The 24,063-nt window shown below is 41.9% G+C and overlaps 1 protein-coding gene across 4 annotated transcripts; it reads left to right on the forward strand.

The window, feature by feature from the left end:
- Positions 1-280: 280 nt before the first annotated feature.
- Positions 281-23,932, forward strand: LOC135477521 (solute carrier family 28 member 3-like). Of its 4 annotated transcripts, XM_064757657.1 has the most exons (13): positions 364-378; positions 1,651-1,810; positions 3,650-3,932; positions 10,342-10,748; positions 12,313-12,466; positions 12,869-13,060; positions 14,377-14,538; positions 15,432-15,557; positions 16,142-16,272; positions 18,728-18,902; positions 19,735-20,001; positions 21,781-21,961; positions 23,772-23,932. In XM_064757657.1, exons 3-13 carry the CDS (start codon positions 3,795-3,797, stop codon positions 23,846-23,848), a joined length of 2,010 nt encoding a protein of 669 aa, XP_064613727.1. In that variant the 5' UTR covers positions 364-378; positions 1,651-1,810; positions 3,650-3,794; the 3' UTR covers positions 23,849-23,932. The 4 variants fall into 4 exon arrangements, with proteins under 4 accessions (XP_064613729.1, XP_064613727.1, XP_064613728.1 ...); XM_064757659.1 differs by lacking the exon at positions 1,651-1,810 and having other exon boundaries at positions 281-378; XM_064757658.1 differs by lacking the exons at positions 364-378; positions 1,651-1,810 and adding an exon at positions 429-614.
- The last annotated feature ends 131 nt before the right edge of the window (positions 23,933-24,063 follow it).

Genomic DNA, 24,063 nt, shown 5'->3' on the forward strand with positions numbered 1-24,063 from the left:
AGAAAGTCATCAATGACTGGACTCCAGCAAGAGCTATTTAACGTGTCTTCGAGAATGAACCAATCAGTGCGCTATACGCACTAATCAGCCGTGTTTCACATAGACATACTGTTTAACCGAACAGGACCTCGCTAACTATGACGCACTCAACCTGGGAGTGTGCGAATTGGGGTGATGACATATGCCGCTACAATGGTGATACTTAACGACTAACTACGTGTGCTTGTGAACAGTTATACAGGGCTTCCGGAACCAGCAGCCTATATCCGTGCGGATTTATCAGAATAGATGCATATTTACTACGGAAATATTTACCATCACGCTGGCTATATCGAGAAAAGCCAATAGCGCTGTCGAGTGAGCAACTAGCGGTGTCGGGTGAGCAACTAGCGGTGTCGAGTAAGCCAGAAGTGCTAACACATCCGGGTCTTAGATTTATTTATTTATTTGATTGGAGTTCTACACCGCACTCAAGAATATTTCACTAATACGACGGCGACCAGCATTATGGTGGGACGAAACCGGTCATTGCACTGCGCTAGCGGGCTAACCAACGGAGCCACGGAGGCCCCCTGAGGGTTTGAAAGGAAAGCGACAATGGCACGTATCCCTGGGTAAAAACAGCCATCGGCAATGTTATAACATTCTGCAAATTTCGCACAGTTTATTTGAATCTTTGTGGCATCTAACAGTTTACACTGACTGCAGTATGTAATTTCAAAAGTACAACTTTAAAAAAACTACGTGCACAAAATTTTTATTCAGCCTTTACATAACACCAGTAAATCTGACGGCTGAAAAAAGCCGAACAGTGAAAATCCGGATGAATATTTGCTATTATTTTATTTATTTATTTGTTTGCTGTTTTACCCCGGACTCAAGAATATTTCAATTTTACGACGGCGGCCAAGGGAACCGCAGGTTACTGGCAGACCTTCCCACGCAGGACCGGGGAGGAAGTCAGCATCAGATGGATTTGAACTCATTGGTGATAAACTCGCGCTGGTACGCTGACCTTCTTGTCCACGGAGGCCCCAGCTACTATTTTAGAAGAGCCCAAATATGGTTTACTTCTCACAAATACCCACCACGTCTGCGCAAGTGTTACCCCTCAAATTCGGTGACAAACTTTCTAAAATTTATAATGTAGGTCGCTTTATGTAGAGTCCGATATTTTCTGAAAGGCAATAATTTGATTTCATGAGGGAGTATGTTTTTTTTTGTTTTTTTTTTTTTTTTTTGTTTTTTTTTTTTATCCAAAAATCTCTGGAATAGACTCTTTAAAAGAGATTGTAAATCAGGTAGGTTGTGTACTATCCCTTATCTTCAATCCCATCCCCTCTTTACGCATCTTTTAACGTCAATCTCAAACTACTTTCACAAAATCCATTTCCGTCCTGATTTCTATGACTAGGTATGCAGACCGCAAATGTCACGTGACATGTAAATCACGCATGCTCTCAGTCAGGGTCTTCCGAAGCCATTGAGTGTTTCCCGGTACACTCTCAAAGCGCTGTATGTACGACACTATTGAGGGTAGTGTTTATGTAAGAAAGCTGGCTTATGAGCAACCACTAAGGCATGTTGGATTTACTGTGCTGCAAACACCAACCAAAACAGACGGAATTTTCACCTGCTGTATGATTCCAGGTAAGTCAGTCAGCCACCTGCCAACTACCCGACATTCGGCCGTCATCTCGCTCTCCCTCTGCACACCAGATTTAGGCCTAAGCTACAGCTTTCAACTCGGCTATTGACACGGGTACCTGTAGGGGATATATGGCAGCTATCTGTATCTGTATGAAAACAGGTAGGTTCTGGGATATTAATAGCTTTATTTCAGGCCTCCTACAGAATAAATAACTTCAGGACATGTCCTTATATGAGCAACTTTACAAAGGTAAATAATCTAAACTTTAATTGTTCTCTCCAGTATGCTGTTTTCGGTCACACAGAAACCAGCTTAAGTTGACAAAATGAAGTAGTACAGAGGCAAATTTTTGCCACTGAAGTTTCACCAAAAGGCTATCCTACGATATTACATCGGCAGGCTAGTCGTTAGACATAGCACGCAGTACAGCTACGGGGTAGGACAGGCTTGTGATATGTCTGGATTCTGGGAAATCTACTGTGCGCTACAAACCATGTGAACACCCTACAAACCATGTGAACACCCTACAAACCATGTGAACACCCTACAAACCATGTGAAACACCCTACAAACCATGTGAACACCCTACAAACCATGTGAACACCCTACGATCATTGCCATGGAGCATTCATATTTGTCTAGGCATTCGGTAAAATGTTGATTTGTTTTCGTTCTGTAAAAAAATCGCAGGTTTGTTTTCAACGGTATATATTTAATGAATCACAATATGGTTTGTGTTTTATTTTTGTAAAATGGGATTTAGAAGTAAAATAATAGGGTCCGACATCATCACCCATATCAGACAGTTACTATTAAAGATCGGAATGTGATGTCAACTCAGCATTTTGTGTAATTCTAGACCAGTGGCGTCTACTCAGTTGCAGTTAACGTGAGTGTATTTTTTTTTTACCTCATTCTGCTCAAGCCACGTTGCTGGGGGGGGGGGGGGGGGGGGTGCATTGCTACATTTTACGCATGTACATGAATAGTTAGAATAAAATCTAAATGAGGTAAATTCACAAGTGACTATTTGCGAACTATTTTATTTATTTGATTGGTGTTTTATTTATTTATTTATTTGATTGGTGTTTTACGCCGTACTCAGGTATATCTCACTTATACGACGGCGGCGAGCATAATGGTGGGAGGAAACCGGGCAGAGCCCGGGGGGGAACCCACAGGCATATTCCTGTGTACGGCGTAAAAAAAACAATCAAATAAATAAATAAATAAATAAATATTTCATTGTCACTTAACGCTTTTCTGCAATTTGTAATAATTATAACGCTTGACAAAATTAGCCTAGACATATGTCTTAACAGGACAAGCACTGGACCACCCATAGACCTGACAGCTGTCATTTGTATGAGATATCCGTGACAACAGCGTTAATCCTTATCACGTAAATAGATATCTGAATTTCTTAACTTGTATGCATGGAGCACTAATATGTTGTTCTATTATTTTCGCCAAATGTCTCTAGTATACAGAAGAATAAAGCTCATGTAGTGAGTAAAATCAGAGCTGTGACGACTGTGTGGTAGCTGATAAATGGTCACATGTGTCTGGTGAAATCCGGCCGCTTATCTATTGTACGCTTAAAGATAATTAATAAGATGTAAATGCTTAGAACGTAGCAACTTACACGATCTCCTCATTCAGGTGATATGTCAACACCACCTATGAGGGATAAGCAATTTCTAACCTCCCAACCCATAGCACGGACACCGCACCCACCACCCACCAAACACCGCACACACCCCCACCCACCAAACACCGCACACACACACACCCACCAAACACCGCACTCACCCCCACCCTCGCGCTGTGTAACCTGGTCTATTTCCCCGTGCCTCCTGTCATGTACAGGACAACCAGGTACAGTTAAATTCATTGTTTTTGGCCTCTCCCTCGTCCTTCCTGTGTTTGTCCTCTACGACAGGCGGAACAAAATTCTTACTGGGTGTTTACAACTGATATCTTTTAACCTGATTTCAGAAGTCTGCGCGCTAATATCTACGTAGAACACGGACGTCCAGTCATCGTAAACGATGCAACTGACTGTTGGATGTTAATGTAAACACGGGCAAATACTGATATTGAGTACGGTGATTTCGCTCGGCTCAAGACGTTACAAGTCACAATGCAAAGGAAAGAAAAATACGAGATAACGGACTCGCCTCCTGATTCCACATCGCACAGCAAGGAGAACAACGATGACGTCTACGAGGAGAAGAAAGATGGTGTCATTAACCCGGGCTACAGCAGCAGTAACGAGACGGTAAGTTAAGGTCCCACGAGATTCCTATGCAAATCAATGCCAAACCATACATTTGTTCGGGTGAGTTTTGGACTCGTCTTACATGACACTTCACAATAACCCGATTCTAACTTATCTTAGCTATCCTAGTTTCATAAATGTGTGTTATTGTCACAAACCATAGATCGTTTGTAGACATTAGAGTCGGGAAAAATTTTAAAAGCTAAGTTTTACCCAGTAGTTTGCAGTTGACATGGAGACTTCAGCCCGCAGAACAAAACTGTATATAGGATGCGTGTATGGATGTGCTTGAATTATACGGTCTACATGTTATCAACATGGTTTTGATGTGAATCGCGTTTCACTTGAGTCCAGTGCAATTATGTGACCTGCCTTGTCAAATCTTAAAGAGGTACATCGTAACTGTATGTAGTACAGGCAGCTTATGTCACATCTGTATGAACTGTATCTTATCTTTACGGAGTATCTGGTATTTGTATGATGTATATCGTATTAAGCACATCATATCTGCATGAAGCATTTTGTATCTGTATGAGGTATATCATATCTGTATGAAGTATTTGGTATCTGCATGAGGTATATCATATCTGTATGAAGTATTTGGTATCTGTATGAGGTATGTCATATCTGCATGAAGCATTTTGTATCTGTATGAGGTATATCATATCTGTATGAAGTATTTGGTATCTGCATGAGGTATATCATATCTGTATGAAGTATTTGGTATCTGTATGAGGGTATATCATATCTGCTTGAAGTATATCGTATCTGTGTGGGTATATGGTATCTGTATGAAATATATCATATCTGTATGAAGTGTATCATATCTGTATTGGGGTATATGGTATCTGTATGAAATATATGGTATCTGTATGAAGTATATCATTACTGTATGAAAAACTTTCATTTTTGATTTGATTGGACTGTTTAACGCCATACTGACGATGTTTTGACTGAAGTCAGTTGTATGGTGCAAACCTGAATGCCCGGAAATAATCACCGACAAGCTTGTGACAAACTTTTTCAACTGTAACGTAGAAAATATGCATACCATATTGGTGGAAGATAAGTGGTCTTCAGCGAAGGTTAGACACACGGCCACAGCACATGGCCACCTATTGTCACCAGGGCCCAGCGAACACTGCGAGAGGGGGAATTTATAAATTGCCATGGGGGGTCGGGTTTACGATTGAATCTTTGTCTCATTATGCATTGTACTATTTTTTTATGAAGTGCATCGTATATATGTGAAACATATTATTATTGTTGTCGAGAATGTATTCTTTGGGCGCCTTTACTATAGAAGTAGGAATCTGCGGATGGTCGTGAGTTTCCTCCGGGCTCTGCCCGGTTTCCACCCACCATAATGCTGACCGCCGTCGTATAAGTGAAATATTCTTGAGTACGGAGTAAAACACCAATCAAACAAATAAATATAGAAGTAGGACGAGAATGTTGGGCTGGCTCATTTGATTGGAGTTGTTCAAGACTACATTTATGTAGAGTATGTTTCAGCAGCACGTATTCTCTCTGATCTGTTTCTGTACTTAAACCCAATGTAAGGGTTAATATATTCAGTACAGCTGTTGACTTTACGTTGGTATATTTGTATGTAGTACAGCCCATGTTTACCCTAGTAAATTCAACTGCCGTAATCCAGGATTCGCACGGCTTTCCCTGTAGTATAGGAGTTAGCAGCGGTATTTGGCCAGTGTCACTTCAAGCGTTATAAATATACAATACCTTCGTAAGTCGGTCTGAATTGGTTTTTGACTTGCTCAGCTCGGGCCGTGGCCAAAAATTTTTCTATTCACTGCTTTTCTTTACATATCCGCGAGCTGCTAAATAGAGAGTTCGTCACCGCTGTGTCACTGGCTTTTACTGAAACTCGAACAGAGAATGGGGACGTTTGAATGATAGACCTTTTACGTCACATCAAAAATAATTCAGCCGTATCCAAGCCATGTCTACGCTCAGACCACTGCATGTCTAAATGTTGACACTGCATGTACAGAGGTCCAACGCGATAACGTAAATATGGCTCTTCACGCCGCCAGTGTTTCTTGACCCATTTTTATGAGTATTTGTTTATCCTACACACAAACAATACGTCTATTTTCAAACAGAATCACCACTTTTTCTTAAATATTTACCATTCAATCAACAAAAAAGAACAAAATCTAAGTCAGCGTGTAGAAAGAAGTAGACTGTAGTTATGCGTGACTAGTGGCATAGGTTCAGTTACGCGACAAAAAAGACAATGGTGCTATGTTATACAAGCCACCATCCATTGCTTTCAATCGGTCATGATATTAGACATAGTAAAAAGTTACAGGAGACAAGAAAAAAATGACCAATGTCCAGTTTAACAAGCTGCGAGGCATGGCTAATTCAGAAAGGTACATGATTCATGATCAAGATAAGAAGAACACCACCATTATTATTATCAAGAACAACAGGGAGGACATCGGCCTCCCACAGAGCTGGAAAAACTAATAACCATATCTGGATGTCTTATGTTTATTCTCAAATACTCTTAGTGTGTCAACAGCCTGCGGATGGTCGTGGGTTTCCTCCGGGCTCTGCCCGGTTTCCACCCACCATAATGCTGGCCGCTGTGGTATAAGTGAAATATTCTTGAGTACGGCGTAAAACACCAATCAAATAAAAAAATAAACCAAATACTCTTAGTTTTTAATGATTGATTACTGGTGCTGTACGAGGGAGGAGGTGTACAGACTAACCTGTCTTGTGTACATAGTTTATGTAGATTTTCTTACGTGTAATTTAGAGTTTGTCTGCGTGACTGTGGGTATGGACACTATATTTATTTAGTTGATTGGTGTTTTACCCCGTACTCAATGGTGGCCATTATTATTGTCTGAGGAAATTGTGTAGAGCCCGGAAAAAACCCACGACCAGCCCCAGGTTGCTGACCGACTTTTTCACTCAAAGCCGAAGAGGAAGCCGGCATGAGCTCGACTTGAACTCACAGCGATTGCATTTATGAGAAGCTCCTGAGGCATTGCTAACCCTCTGGGTCACGGAGGTGACATGCACAGCGGCATATGACTGAAAAATTGTTGAGTACGACGTTGAACCCCAAGCATGAATACATACAGGAGAAGCTTAAATTCATACAATCTATTGTCAGTGACCAGGCATATCGGGAGATGAAGTTAGTCGAAGGCGCAAGTGTTTTGGATGGATTTGAGAGAGTGTTAGGCCTATCCGTTAATAACTATACTTTTCTAAAAACGGATATACAATATGAAAATACCTTTATTTGTGGTCAAGAGGGCATGTCCAGCGCTTCCTGTTCTTTGTTAACCGTTGAACTCTTAAGCAGCTCACTGAATAGGAAAGGTGAAAGGGTATACTAGACGGAGTTCCAGTGGTCCGTGTTAAATCATGAACAATTTTCTCTCCCGGAATATGACTTGACCCTTGCCTACCTCACGGATCACATTTAATTCTTAGTGGTGTTTAATGTCACAGACAATTGTCTGTCACTCCTACGATGGCGGTCAGTTGTACGGATAGATGTAGCTTGAGTGCCTGCAGTTGTAGTGAGAGAAGAGCATTTCACTGCGGTGTAATATTTGATTATCAACCCAGCCTTCAAAATGTCTGCCAGAATGATTAATGGCTGTAGCAGTGGCTCTTTCTTATGGCCATAGATTTTCACCCAACAAAGTGAACAATCCTTTCTTATCGAAAGTGAATGTAATATAACTATTGTAAGAAAAATAAAGCCATTTCATGATAGTAAAATACATAAAAAATTAACTACGCCCTTTAAAGAATCTTATAGATTGAAACAGGGTCAGTAGGCCTCTGAAAAGTCAGATCACAGGTTCGAGTCCAACCCTCGTCCGCTATTTCGGCTGCGGCTTTTAGTCAGAAGAGTGCTGCTTTATTTCGGGCACTCCAGTGCTGCTTCATTTCGGGCACTCCGGTGCTGCTTCGTTTCGGGCACTCCGGTGCTGCTTCATTTCGGGCAATCCGGTGCTGCTTCGTTTCGGGCACTCCGGTGCTGCTTACTTTCGGGCACTCCGGTGCTGCTTCATTTCGGGCACTCCGGTGCTGCTTCATTTCGGGCACTCCGGTGCTGCTTCCTTGCGGGCACTCCGGTGCTGCTTCCTTTCGGGCACTCCGGTGCTGCTTCCTTTCGGGCACTCCACTGCTTCCTTTCTGGTACTCCGGTGCTGCTTCATTTCGGGTACTCCGGTGCTGCTTCATTTCGCGCACTCCGATGTTGCTTCCTTGCGGGCACTCCGGTGCTGCTTCCTTGCGGGCACTCCGGTGCTGCTTCCTTTCGGACACTCCTGTGCTGCTTCCTTTCGAGCACTCCGGTTTTGCTTCCTTTGGGACACTCCTGTGCTGCTTCCTTTCGGGCACTCCGGTTTTGCTTCCTTTCGGACACTCCTGTGCTGCTTCATTTCGGGCACTCCGGTACTGCTTCCTTTCGGGCACTCCGGTGATGCTTCCTTTCGGGCACTCCGGTGCTGCTTCATTTCGGGCACTCCGGTGCTGCTTCCTTTTATGCAGTCTGGTGCTGCTTCATTTCGGGCACTCCGCTTTCCTTACCCGGTAAATCCGCCGTATGTTGTGTAAGTGAAGTATCGTCACTGCGGCGTTAATCATAAATGTCCTGCATCAACCAGATGACATATTTATCTACCACACAACTTATTTACATAAGTGTGCACGCTGATGACTCATTCGAATTATGTAAATGATAGCTAACACCGCAGCATTGACTCTTATTCAAATCATGATCAGCTTCTATATATTTGGCTAGTTATTGAGCCCGACGCATATTGCTAGTCGTTTAGTGATTTATTCACTAGTAATGCATTTGTTAAATGTTTATTGTACTTGTGTGCCATTTCTTTTGTACATGTTTGAAAATCTGCCTGTGCGAAAAATCTTTCTACATACAATCATATATGAATTTATTCATACATGTACAGAATTCCCTATATGTACAAACATTTATACTTGTGTGGAAATTGGACATTATGTACTACACAATTCGGCTGTACCTCTATAATGAATACCGAAACGACTTGCCACATAAGCATGGTCAACCTTCTTGTCTCGAATTGATAACTTTAAACAGTCATATGCTGCCAGGCACGAGCGCTTCACGAAAATATATAGATACTTTTTTGTAACGTTTCTCGTAAATGTCTTCGCCTTCTGGCGTTTGAATCTGAAGAACGGAAAATGATTACGATAAATATGGATTAACGAACTTACTAGAAGTTGTAGCGCTCAAAAGTTTTGATTTAGAGACCATTGAAATTACTGAACTTCAAAACTCAAATTTTTTTTTTCGCTATATCTCAAAAAGTTGCAATCATAGAGAAAAAAGTTATATCAAAATTCAATACTTTGTTGACATCATATGTTGAACCAATGACGAGCTCCTAATGAGCTTCTAATTCAGCGGATTTTAATGTCATTTCGAATTTTATGTGAGTAGTATATGTGCATATACAATTTCAGAGAGATCTGTTCATTGGTTCTTGAGAAGGAGATGTTTACACGTTTTGCTCGAAATCCAATATGAGCTGTAAAATAATAACTGAGCTAGAAACAAAAAAAGTCAAAACTTTAAATGATAACATCCGCGAAAAGTTAACCGTCAAATTTCAAACAGCTACGATTTGTTGTTTTCTAGAAAAACGGCAAACAGCACCGTCCAAAAAGATTCTTCAATCGTCTCAACAAAAGCAATAGGCTTAAAGCTGAGATACATAATAACAACCATGTGTTTTAAAAAGAGACAGGCTGGTTGCTTCCCAGGTGTTCTTATCAACAGTTAAGTTCTCGTATGCGTCTGGACGCCTTCAAATAATTACGTATAAGTAGCTATCGAAAACGCCAAGCAAGTACTTAGACATGGATCAAGCCTACCAGTGTATACTCTACAAGAATTGGAATGCACGGAGCTATTTTATATTGTTTTCTCTCAGTGTTAAATGAAACGTTAGCTCAACAATTAGGGTCAGTATTCATTACCAATTGTGGCTTCAATTTCCACCAGATTTTCGCATTTTAGGGTAATCATCCAAAAGCTATGGCAACGTGAAAACAGAGTGATCACTAATCACAATTCACGCTCTTCATGATGCTAACTGCGGAAACACTGATTGCTGTGAACTGTGATTACGGCCCACTCTGTTTTCACGTTGCCATAGCTCCTGGATTATTGCCCTAAAATGGGAAAATCTGGTGGAAATTAAAACCACAGTTGATTTTGAATACTTATTATATTTGCTGAGTTAAACCAGTATTTAATACTAAGTAAAAAACAATTTGAAATTGCTTGGTGCATTTGTATTTTTGTCGAGTATACGTAACAATGCTGATGTCATTTTCCTGTGGTTTGTTTTTGCAGATCGGCTCAAGCCATTTTGAAATAGAACCCGTCACTAACGGTCACCCACAAAACCTTTCGACTGGAAATGCTGCAAATAGAAGCGGTTATTCACGTACAGTACAGATTATACAGACCTCGGTCAGAAATTTCTACGATCGTCACGAGGATCCGTTTTGGATGGCTTTCAAAGTCGTACTTGCTATTCTTTATTTCATTTACTTTGGCTTTGCCTTGGCCTATAGTTTCGGGGACGAGGGTTCCATCCGTCTTCTCGTGGTGACAATACTCGTCACTGTTTTCATTATTACTAGAATTGTTTGTGGACTGTGTGGAGATGGATGCATGTTACCTTATCGGAGAATCAAAAACATGGTGAAATCAATGTCACCGTCACAAAAAAAGAAATATGCCCGGTTTATGACATGGTAAGCTGTTTCTTCTTCTTATGACGGTAGTTCGTTGGTCACTCATTCTCAATGCTTATTCTAATACTACACTTTTGCGCAATGAGTTTGGTATCTGAGTTTGAAATACCTACCTACCATTCCTAAATATATCAGGTGACAATTCAAGTCCAACCCTCAGTGGCTCCCTCTCCGCCCAGATGTGGCAGTTCAAGTCCAGCCCAAAGTGGCTCCCTCTCCGCCCAGAGGTGGCAGTTCAAGTCCAGCCCAAAGTGGCTTCCTCTCCGGTCGGAGATGGCAATTCATGTCCAGCTCATGGTGGCTTCATCTCTAACCGGATGTGACAATTCAAGTCCATGAATTGCTCATGGCAGCTTCCTCTCTGGTCGTACGTGGGATGGGCCGCCAGCAATTCGCGGATGATTGTGGGTTTCCCCCGAGCTCTGCCTGGTTCCTCCCACCACAATCCTGTCCGCCGTAGTATAAGTGAAATATCCTTGAGTACGGCGTAAAACAAAAATTAAATATTTATTTATTTATTTGATTTGATTGGACCTTCTTACTTACCGTCGGAGAGAAAGCCAGACCAATCAAATACATAAATGAAGATAACAATTTATAAATGTTCGCGAATGCACCTTCAACCCTGTTGAACCCTGTTGGGTCATGGCTATTTGACATAATTAAACTTGCCGCGCTTGCTAATGTATTACAGTCACTATCAATAGGAGTACGATCTCTGCTGTTTACATTTGGTCTTGTGTTGCTATTGGTTTCATTCCATAAACCACCTCCTTGTAGCACGACGAACCCTATGTCTTATAATAGCACTGTACTGCGTCAATGTGGAATCATGCAGGGCACGTTAAAGCCGTCGTAAATCACTTAACAGGTTGCTGTACACGAGGTGCGGGTTCAAACCCTACCTTTGACAGAATTTGTACATTTCCCTGCCCTCACTGTTCGTGGGACCTGGGTCAGCTACGTTCGGCGGACAAAGTCTACAATAAAAAAAACTGTTAAATTTAACAGAAAGTCTGTTGTCTGAGTGATGCTAGAATGTGCTGTGCTATTGCAGCAGATTATTCTGTTAAATATAACAAACAAATTCTATTAATTCAACATATAGATTCTGTGAGACTGGTAGGATATTATTTTGAAAATGACACAGTATTGTGTGATAATAACAAAAAAAAAATCTAGCATAACCGAGAAAACAGAATTTCCCTTAATTTTTCCAGGGTAACGTTCACTGAAGACCAGTATAGTGTGTGTATATCTTCACATGTACAGTGGTTCGTCCCTTTCCTGAAAAATTCTTGAGTATGGCTTAAAAACAAGAGGGGGCCCCCGTGGCTCAGTCGGTTAGCGCGCTAGCGCAGCGTAATGACCCAGGAGCCTCTCACCAATGCGGTCGCTGTGAGTTCAAGTCCAGCTCATGCTGGCTTCCTCTCCGGCCGTAAGTGGGAAGGTCTGCCAGCAACCTGCGGATGGTCGTGGGTTTCCTCCCTAGATCGAGGGAATTTAAACATATCAATCACTTGATACAGGACTGATGTTTTCTTTCTTTTATCTACATGTTCAGGTTCTACATCTTCTTCATGATTGGCTATTTCGCATTCATTGTGATCTGGGTCATCGTAGACGTGGGTCTGAAGAACCCCGAAAATCTGCTCTCCGCCGCAGGGGTTGCCATCTTCATCCTCCTCTTCTACATATTCTCCTATAACCCAGCTGCGGTAAGAACACCACAGGGGATAATATTATTAACAGAGAAAGGAACACTCAGATTTCAACTACCAATTTATTTGGGACGTTGGATGTTTTCTTTTTTACATATATATATACTTTTGTTATGTATTTGATTGGTGTTTTACGCTGTATACAAGAATATTTCACTTACACAACTTCGGCCAACATGATGGTGGGAGGAACCCACGAAGGACCTTCCCACGTAGGGCCGGAGAGAAAGCCAGCATAAGTTGACCTTGAACTCTTAGCAGCTGCATTGATCTGTCCAGTAAATACTATGCCATGTGTAAACTGCAAGGTGGACGTTATTGGATCATATTTATTGTCAGTGGAATATTGATACATTATACGAAAAAAATATTCACCCAGTCAATAAATTTGGCTTTTAGGTGACGTGGCGCCCTGTCCTATGGGGAATGTACATCCAGTTTGCCTTCGCACTGCTCATATTGCGCTGGGAAGTCGGCTTCCAGGCATTCAAATGGTTAGGGGATCGCATTCAGGAATTCCTTGCTCATACAGATGCTGGGGCTATATTTGTGTTTGGAGATTCCTACATGAACCATTTCTTCGCATTCAAGGCAAGTCTTATTCAACTGTGTGCACTAAGTTTGACTTAATCTTTCAGAAATCAGTTTTACTGGCGTTTGTAGTGATGATGATCAGTATACAGCTGGGAGGAATTTGCTTATTATTTGTTGGTTTTTTTTTTTTTTTTTTGGTTTATTTGTTCATTATTTTTACATACCCGTATTGTATTAATATTATCATACCTGGCAAACACATATCATACCTGACAAACATTACCATACCTGGCTGGTGTTACCACACCTGACAAACATTACCATACCTGGCTGGCGTTACCACACCTGACAAACATTATCATACCTGGCAAACATTACCATACCTGGCTGGTGTTAACACAACTGACAAACATTATCATACCTGGCAAACATTATCATACCTGGCAAACATTATCGTACCTGGCAAACATTATCGTTCCTAGAAAACATTGTCATACCTGACAAACATTTCCATATCTGACAAACATTACCATACCTGACAAACATTATCGTTCCTGGAAACATTATCGTCCCTGGCAGACATTATCATGCCTGACAAACATTATCATGCCTCGCAAACATTGTCATACCTGGCAAACATTACCACACATGGGAAACAGTATCATAGCTGGCAATTATTACCATACCTGGCAATCATTTTCATACCTGGCAAACGTTATCATACCTGACACACATTATAATCTATAACATGGTATAATCCAACACTTAGTTCAAATTAAGTCTTTTCGGTAAATGTTGTATAGAAGTTCGTACTTTAACATTATGCTACAACTCGGGACGTAACAAGTCATTCACATTAATCAGGAATTAACACTTATCATTTGATTTTTTGTATTTGATTGGTGTTTTACGCTGTACTCGAGAATATTTCACTTGTACGACGGGGGCCAGCATTATGGTGGGAGGAAACTGGACACAGCCAGCGGAAAATCCACGACCATTTGCAGGTTACTGGTAACCGTTCCCGCGTACGGCCGGAGTTGTAGGCAGTATAAACTGAACTTGAAGACAGCATAAGCTGTACTTGAAGACAGCATAAGCTGGACTTGAACTCACAAAGATATTTTATTATGTCTTGTTTGACATTTTATTACATAGCATTGCTGAGAGGCTCCTGGGCCATTGCACGGCGCTGGCACGTTAACCATGTGGGCCACAGACCCCCCCCCCCCCCTCCCTCCAAACACACACACAATCACCCCTCCCCCTTACCATTTGAACAGAAAACGTTAACAGTTTTGCATTGTTCTGAAATGCCAAGCCAAGCCAATCCAAAATCTACTTTCACGTGTCTTTCTGCACTCTTGTTTCAGGTGTTGCCCGTGATTGTATTTTTCAGCACGATGATGTCTATCCTGTACTACTGGGGCGTCATGCAGTTTGTCATCCGCCATATTGCCAGAGTGCTCGCATTCGCGCTGGGCACGTCGCCGGCCGAGTCGCTAAACGCTGCGGGCAACATCTTCATCGGCCAGGTCAGTCTGTTGATTACATTAGTTCAAATAACATACATTATCCCGCATAAGACAAAATACTCCGCTTTTGATTGGACAACAACGGTCACGTGGAGAACGTGTATATCCATCAGTCGACTCCACATGCATATGTAACGAGGTTGTCTCCCTTTGCACGGGTGTGACAACATGATGTTGCTAAAGCGGTAGATCGACTTTCTCCACTGAATTGATGAAACTATGCACGATAAATTACTAACACGGTTAATCAGTGATAAAACAGGGAAATACATGATTTTAGTAACCCTCATATTGGACTTAGCTGTCCAATAGTAGGGTTTCTGACTATCCTGTCACTGAGTAGCCATGTAACAAATACTTGTACTTTACATTTGGCAAACTACAATTTTATTGTGGCTCATCGGTAAGTTGCAACCGTATAAGGTAACCTGTCTTCACTGGGCTTCATATATGATCACAATAGAGAGTGTCAACTGTGTCTTGCTACAGTTTGATAATCATCGCAATCAGGGGAATCGTGGAAATCTCCTGTCCGGAAATGCTAGTGAACTCCGCTTTCGGATGATGTCATGATTGCAACGTTGAAATTTAACCCGATCAACACTTATATTGAATTCAAATGATTCATTTAGTATTCGAGTACCTGATAAACATCACTGATTCACACCGGAAACTCTGGTTTTCTTCACTCATGAATCTGACCATCGTCATTTAGTGAAAACACAGCAACGGTGCCTAACGCCATTAATTCTCTCTCATTCTCTCGCTTTCTTTCCGCGGAATACATTATGCAAATTGGCATAGCTGCCCGAAAGGTCCTTTTCTAAAGCAGTGTCTGTGGGGCTATGATTTGGTCTTTATTTTGATTGTGTGTTTCATTTTGGTTTTCTCAGACCGAGGCCCCGCTCATGATTCGTCCCTTCCTAAAAAAGCTGACGAATTCCGAGCTTCATGCCGTCATGACAGGCGGCTTCGCTACCATCGCTGGGTCGGTCATGGCTGCGTACATCAGTTACGGGGTAAGTACACGTACTCTTACAGGATGATGTGACCCTTGATGGCGGTGTCGTACAGACCCTCGCTGGCGGTGTCGTACAGACGGCTTGTAGGCGGCTTGTTCGAATCGAGCTTGGCTGGGATTTGACCTGAGGATTCAAACAACATTTGTCAAGATATGAATCAAAGTTTATCACAAAAATACTCTCCAGTGCTATCAATATTGCTGGGAAACCAACATGTCACAACATCACCACAACATGTCATTCTTTGCAAGGAACAGAACTGGTGGACTTTTGCTTCATTAGTGGGATGTTGGACACAAAACCTGGATCACACCAATGCACATGTAAACGTTTTATGAATTTACAAACAATATTTGAATTCACCATTGATATTAATATTTGTAATTTGATGATAAAATGGTATTATTTTAATTGATTCTTATTCAGTTTGGTAATTTTTCCCTGTATCAGCATTGATATTCTGCCTTTTCGATCGTCTGGTGTTAGAGTGTAGCCATGTTTGGTAAATAAACATTTACATAGTGGATTTATGCGTCATTTTATGAGACAAAAATAAAACCATTTAATTCCGTCACGTGAAGGTACCAGCCAACCATCTGATTGCTGCGTCCGTCATGTCAGCGCCGGCAGCTCTGGCCATGAGTAAGCTGTTTTACCCTCAGATAGAGGAGGTCCAGGCCGACGGCGACGACGTGTACAACATGGCGGAATCGTAAGTGTACCTGACGTTGTATCCCCAGCTCCTTGGAGGAATCATTAGTGTACATGTTATTGTATCCCCAGCTCCTTGAGGGATTTATTAGTGTACCTGAGGTTGTGTCTCGAACAGATCGGGAAAATCATTATTGTACATGTGGCTGTATCCCGAACTGCTTGGAGGAGTCGTTAGTGTACATGTGATCCACAGCTCCTTGAAGGGTTTATTAGTGTACCTGAGGTTGTGTCCCGAAATCCTTGGGGAAATCATTACTGTACATGTTGTTATATCTCCAACTCCTTGGGGGAATTATTAGTGTACGCGTGGTTATCTCTCCAACTCCTTGGGGGAATCATTAGTGCACATGTGATTGTATCCCCAGCTCCTTGGGGGAATCATTAGTGTTCCTGAGGTTGTGTCCCCAACTCCTTGGAGGAAACATAAGAGTACATGTGGTTATATCTCCAACTCCTTGGGGGAATCATTAGTGCACATGTGATTGTATCCCCAGGTCCTTGGGGGAATCATTAGTGTTCCTGGGGTTGTGTCCCCAACTCTTTGGGGGAATCATTACTGTACATGTGATTGTATCCCCAGTACCCTGAGGGATTTTTAGTGTGTCTGAGGTTATATCTCCAACCCCTTGGGGAAGTCATTACTGTACATGTGGTTGTATCCCCAACTCTTTGGGAAATCATTAGGATACATGTGATTGTATCCCCAGTTCCTTGAGGGATGTATTAGTGTGCCTGAGGTTGTGTCCACAACTCCTTTGGGAAATCAGTAGTGTAAATGTGATTGTATCCTCAGCTCCTTGCAGAATTTATTTAGTGTACCTGAGGTTGTGTCTCCAACTCCTTGGGGAAAACATTACTGTACACGTGATTGTATCCCCAACTCCTTGAGGAAATCATTAGTGTACGAGTGGTTGTATCCCCAACTCCTTGGAGGAATCATTAGTGTACATGTGATTGTATCCCCAGCTCTGTGGGGGATTTATTAGTGTGCCTGAGGTTGTGTCCCCAACTCCTTGGGAAAATCATTACTGTACATGTGGTTATATCTCCAATCCCTTGGGGAAATCATTACTGTACATGTGATTGTATCCCCAGCTCCTTGGGCGAATCATTACTGTACCTGAGGTTGTGTCCCCAACTCCTTGGGGAAATCATTTCCGTACATGCGGTTATGCTTCCTACCCTTTGGGGAAATCATTTATGTACACGTGATTGTATCTCCAGCTCCTTGCGGGAATCATTAGTGTACATGTGGTTGTATCCCGAACTCCTTGGGGGAATCATTAGTGTACATGTGGTTGTATGCCCAACTCCTTGGGGGAATCATTAGTGTACATGTGGTTGTATGCCCAACTCCTTGGGGGAATCATTAGTGTACCTGAGGTTGTGTCCCCAACTCCTTGGGGAAATCATTTCCGTACATGCGGTTATGTTTCCTACCCTTTGGGGAAATCATTTATGTACACGTGATTGTATCCCCAGCTCCTTGGGGGAATCATGAGTGTACATGTGGTTGTATCCCGAACTCCTTGGGGGAATCATTAGTGTACCTGAGGTTGTGTCCCCAACTCCTTGGGGGAATCATTAGTGTACCTGAGGTTGTATGCCCAACTCCTTGGGGGAATCATTAGTGTACCTGAGGTTGTGTCCCCAACTCCTTGGGGAAATCATTTCCGTACATGCGGTTATGTTTCCTACCCTTTGGGGAAATCATTTATGTACACGTGATTGTATCCCCAGCTCCTTGGGGGAATCATGAGTGTACATGTGGTTGTATCCCGAACTCCTTGGGGGAATCATTAGTGTACATGTGGTTGTATCCCCAACTCCTTGGGGGAATCATTAGTGTACATGTGGTTGTATGCCCAACTCCTTGGGGGAATCATTAGTGTACCTGAGGTTGTGTCCCCAACTCCTTGGGGAAATCATTTCCGTACATGCGGTTATGTTTCCTACCCTTTGGGGAAATCATTTATGTACACGTGATTGTATCCCCAGCTCCTTGGGGGAATCATTAGTGTACATGTGGTTGTATCCCGAACTCCTTGGGGGAATCATTAGAGTACATGTGGTTGTGTCCCCAACTCCTTGGGGGAATCATTAGTATACCTGAGGTTGTGTCCCCAACTCCTTGGGGGAATCATTAATATACCTGAGGTTGTGTCTCCAACTCCTTGGGGAAATCATTAGTATACCTGAGGTTGTGTCTCCAACTCCTTGGGGAAATCATTAGTGTACCTGAGGTTGTATCCAGAAGTATGCAAAGTACGAAAATAATACGGAATCATACCAAAAGAATTAGTCAAAAGTTTTCATTGATGTTGAAAAGACGGAAGATATATTTTAGGCGACTGAGTGAAACCAGTATGTAAATTGTGTACCATGCTGAATACCATGCTAGAAAACGTTTTGAATGACAGATGTGAAATAAAATTCTGTTTGTTTGGTTTAAGGGAACATTCTAATGTGTTAGCAGCAGCGTCAGAAGGGGCCAGTACGAGCATAGGACTCGTCGCCAACATTGCTGCCAACCTGATCGCCTTCATTGCTATACTCGCTTTTGTAAATGCCACTCTCAAATGGTTTGGTCACAGAATTGGAATGTACAACCCTGAGCTTACGTTCGAGGTAAGGCGTGTTCCATTTGCACTAGGGGAATTCTTATTAAGACACCTTTTATAATAAAGTAGAATGGACAACGGCGTTTTGAAGTCTGTCCCAAAGCCCTCATAAAGTTACTCGAATGTACCAATCATTAACTCGGGAATACATGACGTTGCTCTGCTAATCATGGAAGACTTCAAAGTCTCCGTTAAGTAGTCTCCTATAATTTTACCTGTAATTACGAGTGTAGCAATTTTGCTTGTAAATATCAAAGGGACTTGCTTGCTCCCTATTCATTGTTGTACTTGGCGGTCTTTTCCTTATTAGATGTCCTATTTTCTGAATATATCATATGTTATAGCGCTGAGAATTAGCTGCGATTCTACCGGGTTTTGAACCAGGAATTTTAGAGTTAAGCGCCTAATCACCTGCAGTACATGTCAACGGTGTAGATGTGTTTGTGTTTGGCCGGGTAATCAGAAGGTCTAAATGATTGACATGTAATGCTGTTGATTATGTACCTGACTCTTTGGCCACTGGGTTGAAAAACCGGAGCGGTCTTGGCCAATTTCCATCACCTTGCTTCCATCTTTCTTGAGGTCGTGTTGGCAGAAGTGGTCTATAGTGCTCTTTTGTGTGGTTTTACATGAACTTTACTAAACTTCTTTCCTTCCACAGAAATGGTCATACTGCTTCGCGTACCCCAGTTTACTTCATCCCAGTGAAAAATGTTTTATTAAGGGGTAAAGACACAATAAATAAAAAAAATAAATAAGACCAGAGAATGATATGTTAGCAAATCCATTGTATTATAGCCATATATACTAAACAGTTTTTCTGATTTTACTGTTTGCAGTGGATATGTTCCTATGTATTCTGGCCAGTGCCTTTCTTTATGGGGGTCCACGTAGAAGATTGTCGCCGAGTAGCAGAGCTAATCGGCGTGAAAACTTTCCTGAACGAGTTCGTGGCGTATACGCGTCTCGCGGTATTCCTCGAGAATCGGAAAACGCTTGTGGAGTACAATGATCTGGGCTGGGACAATGTCACATGCACGCACATCAACAATGGTGATATCTACCTTAACGCTACTAACGTCACGCTTGTCGGGGGAGTCATGACGGTATGACAGTTTCTCCATTTTTTACTTCATGTCACAGTTTCTTCATTATTATTACTATTGAACCCATGAACAAGTAGAAGCCTTAAGCAGAATATTATCACACCTGGCAGACATTACCATACCTGGCAAACATTACCATACCTGGCAGACATTACCATACCTGGCAAACCTTATCTGGCAAACGTTACCATACCTGGCAAGCGTTATCTGGCAAACATTACCATACCTGGCAAACATTACCATACCTGGCAAACATTTCCATATCATGCATACATCATCTTACCTGACAAAAATTATCTTACCTGGAAAATATTACCATACCTGGGAAACATTACTTGGCATACATTGCATACATCTTCTTACCTGACAAACTTGATCATACCTCGCAAACATTGCCATACATGGCATACATCGTCTTACCTGACAGACATTATCATGCTTGGCAAACATCATCATACTTGTATATGCTATTATCTAACCCTTAGGTTAAATTATTGATTTTAGCCAACATTATAAATGTTATATAAAAGTTCGTAATCTAACATTGTGCTAGAACTCGCGGCGTAACATTTTATAGGCATTCCTATTTTACAGGAATTAACACGTATGGTTTAGATATTTTTTTATTTGATTGGTGTTGTACTCAAGAATACTTCACTTATATTACGGCGGCCAGAATTATGATGGGAGGAAAACGGACAGAGCCCGGGAGGAACCCGCAGCCATCCGCAGGTTGCCGTAAGATAATCCCGCGTTCTGTGAGAGAAAGCCAACGTGAGCTGGACTTGAACTCACAGCGATCGCATACGTGGGAGGCTCCTAGGTCATTGCGACCACCGCGACACAGTTTCTTTATACTGGTTCTTGCATCAACAGAGAATCATGTCTTCTCACACCAATGCGGTCGTTGTGAGTTCAAGTCCAGCTCCTGCTGGCTTCCTCTCCGGCCGTATGTGGAAAGGTCTGCCAGTAGCCTGCGGATGGTCGTGGATTTCCCCAGGGCTCTGCCCGGTTTCCACCCACCATAATGTTGGCCGCCGTCGTATAAGTGAAATATTCTTGAGTACGGCGTAAAACACCAATCAGATAAATAAATAAATGTCTTCTCACACAGCTTGGGATCAGAGGGGTTTCCTCCCACCATAATGCTAACCGCGGTCGTATAAGTGAAATATTCTTAGGTAAAAACTGAAACACCAACCCAATAAATGAATGGAGCGTTGAGACACAGAAGGTGCAAACATCATCATTATGCTCATGTGGGCTCCTACCTACACCTTCATTGTGTACGAACTTGTGATACACATGTCGTTTACATCGCAATTTACACAAACTCACAAAACGGTACACAAACTCATGTGCACAAAACAGTACATGTGTTTTTTTTTTTGTTTTTTTTTTTAGGTGAGGCTGATAAACACCAATCAGTCAATTAATAAAATGAATTAATGCATCACAAATGTTAAGGGTAAAGAACAACTCCGTACCGCATATCACCTTGCCATTGCCTACTAGTCTTTAACTCATATAGTAATTACCAGATACGGCCGGCTCTGAAATATTAACCATCGGGTTGCCTCTATCGATATGGCCGGTGTGAAGGTCAAAGTTGCTTCCCTCAACTGACAGGGCACTTTGGCGGCATGGACTCACCCTACCACTAAACACAGTATATGTACGCACACCTAATGGCACCTCATTCGTCAATTAACTGAAAAATTGTACGACGTAAAAACCCAAGCATTCATTCAATTTTTCCTTCATTCATTCAACTGACAGGACCGATCTGAAGTGATCACGACCTACGCTCTCTGTGGCTTCTCTAATATCGGCTCTATTGGGATTATGATTGGTGGCCTTGGAGCGCTGGCCCCCGAGAGGAAAACGGACATCACCAAAACGGTTGTCCGTGCCATGATCGCTGGCAACGTCGCCTGCTTCTTAACGGCCTGTATTGCAGGTATTGTGACATTTCACTACATTGTGCTTACACCATGCATACCCTCGCGTGCTTTATACAGCATTATGAGCATCTGAGACAATAATAGTGTTATTACTGGGTAAGAATCGCAATCGTCACATAAATGAAATAGTGTTGAGGACGACTCTAAAAACCATTCATAGTCGTGGGTTTCCTCCGGGCTCTGTCCGGCTTAATCCAACCATAACGCTGGCCTCCGTCGTATAAGTCAAATAATCTTGACGGCGGGGTAAAACATTAAACACACAAAAACCATTCTTTGGCCGCGCCGCCAAAGTAACGTCTCAAAGGTCCACTATACCTTAACCAATGGGGCTTTGAGTTCGAAGCCATCTAGTGAGTTTTTATCCGGGTCTTGTCAGGCTTTGTCCATTTTGATCTGAGTGAAAACGAGGTGTTTTTTCTGTAAGTGTTTTTTGGGTTAACGCGTCAAACGTCAGTATCATTAAAAAAAATATAATAAACATATTGATATAGTGATTTATAAAAATAATTTCTTCTCCTTTGAACTACGTAATTCTTGCGTGGAACTAATTTTCGCGGATTTCATTAATTCATTCATTCATTTCATTAATTTACCGCGAAAAAAAATCCAAACGAAAAAAAAATTCCTATATATAAGTCATTTATTACAGGTAGTAGTATTAATGAATTGAAATCTTTACCAGGCTGACAGAAGTTGGAATAAGAAAGGCCGGCGGACCAGATAAATTTAAACAGCTTTGAGAAAAATTTAGGTTTTAAATATATACAAACTCAGGTAATATGGCCTCATTGGTATAAAGCAAAGTAGAGGTTTCTTCATCTCTAGTTTGATCAATCTTGGGTATGCCGGTAAAGTGAAAGAAAAGTAGATATATGCAAACTCGTGCTGGTTTCCAATGAACGTCGCTTTGATACACACTATATCTCTCCTGTGGACCAATGAGGGCCTTCCAACAAGTTGTAAACTGTGTACAACAAGGCAGTGGTCATCTGTACCTATCCGAACGCAATGGTCGTTTGATAGCTATGGCAAGGTTGGCCGTTTCTGATCGGCTAAAGAGGATGATTAAAACCGAAAACAGTCCTTAACTAATCGTGATGCTCAACTGCTATATTCAAGACTGAATGTCTGGGGTTGAAATATTAGTTGTAGATTAAAATTACTCAGCAAAGGTGCGAAAACAACTATCACTTTGAATACCGATCACGGTAGGTGCAAAAGTAATCTTACATGGTGATAATCCATCCCCCATTGTTTTAATATCTTATCCATATTAGCGACACAGCAGGAAACAAAGGAGGATTAAAGCCACCCTTGATAATCCCTGTTTGACGTGTTTGAGTAATTTCGGCCATATTATGACTCCGAAAATTAAACTGCTGTAAGATTTTTTCGGGGGCCTCCGTGGCTTAGTTTGGTTAGCGCGCTAGCGCAGCGTAAAGACCCAGGAGCCTCTCACCAATGCGGTCGCTGTGAGTTCAAGTCCAGTTCATGGTGGCTTCCTCTCCGGCCGTTCGTGGGAAGGTCTGTCAGCAACCTGCGGATGGTCGTGGGTTTCCGCCGGGCCTCTACCCGGTTTCCTCCCACCATAATGTTGAAATATTAGTACGGCGCAAAAACACCAATCAAATAAAAAAAATAAGATTTTTTCAGTATTGCCTTGATTAAATACGTGGAAATAAGTTTTGAGGTAAATCCTCGAAAATAAATAAATAAATTTCAGCGAAAATACTAAGTACTTTACACTGTAGTGTTGCCTATAAAGAAAAAACATTGGCTAGTGCCTATATTGTTGTGTTCCAGGCTTGTTGTACCAGCCACCGATCGATCCATTGGCAGGCAATATCACGTGTGGAAACGACTTTATTTACCAACAGTAACAAGTTAAAAGTTTTCCACCGCTGGGACTGTCATGTGAAGGTGACTTAATTTACCAAAAGTAACAATTTAAAAGTTATCTGCCGCTGAGACTGTCATGTGAGGATGACTTAATCTACTAGTGCGAAGCTTAGTTTTTTTTTTCACGAAAAAAGTGTGATTTGTGACGCTGACTAAACTTAACAGCTGAACCTGAGCTTTTCACGAAGAGAGTTGT

The sequence above is a fragment of the Liolophura sinensis genome, chromosome 11 (genome assembly GCF_032854445.1).
Source record: "Liolophura sinensis isolate JHLJ2023 chromosome 11, CUHK_Ljap_v2, whole genome shotgun sequence".
NCBI classification, from domain to species: Eukaryota; Metazoa; Mollusca; class Polyplacophora; order Chitonida; family Chitonidae; genus Liolophura; species Liolophura sinensis.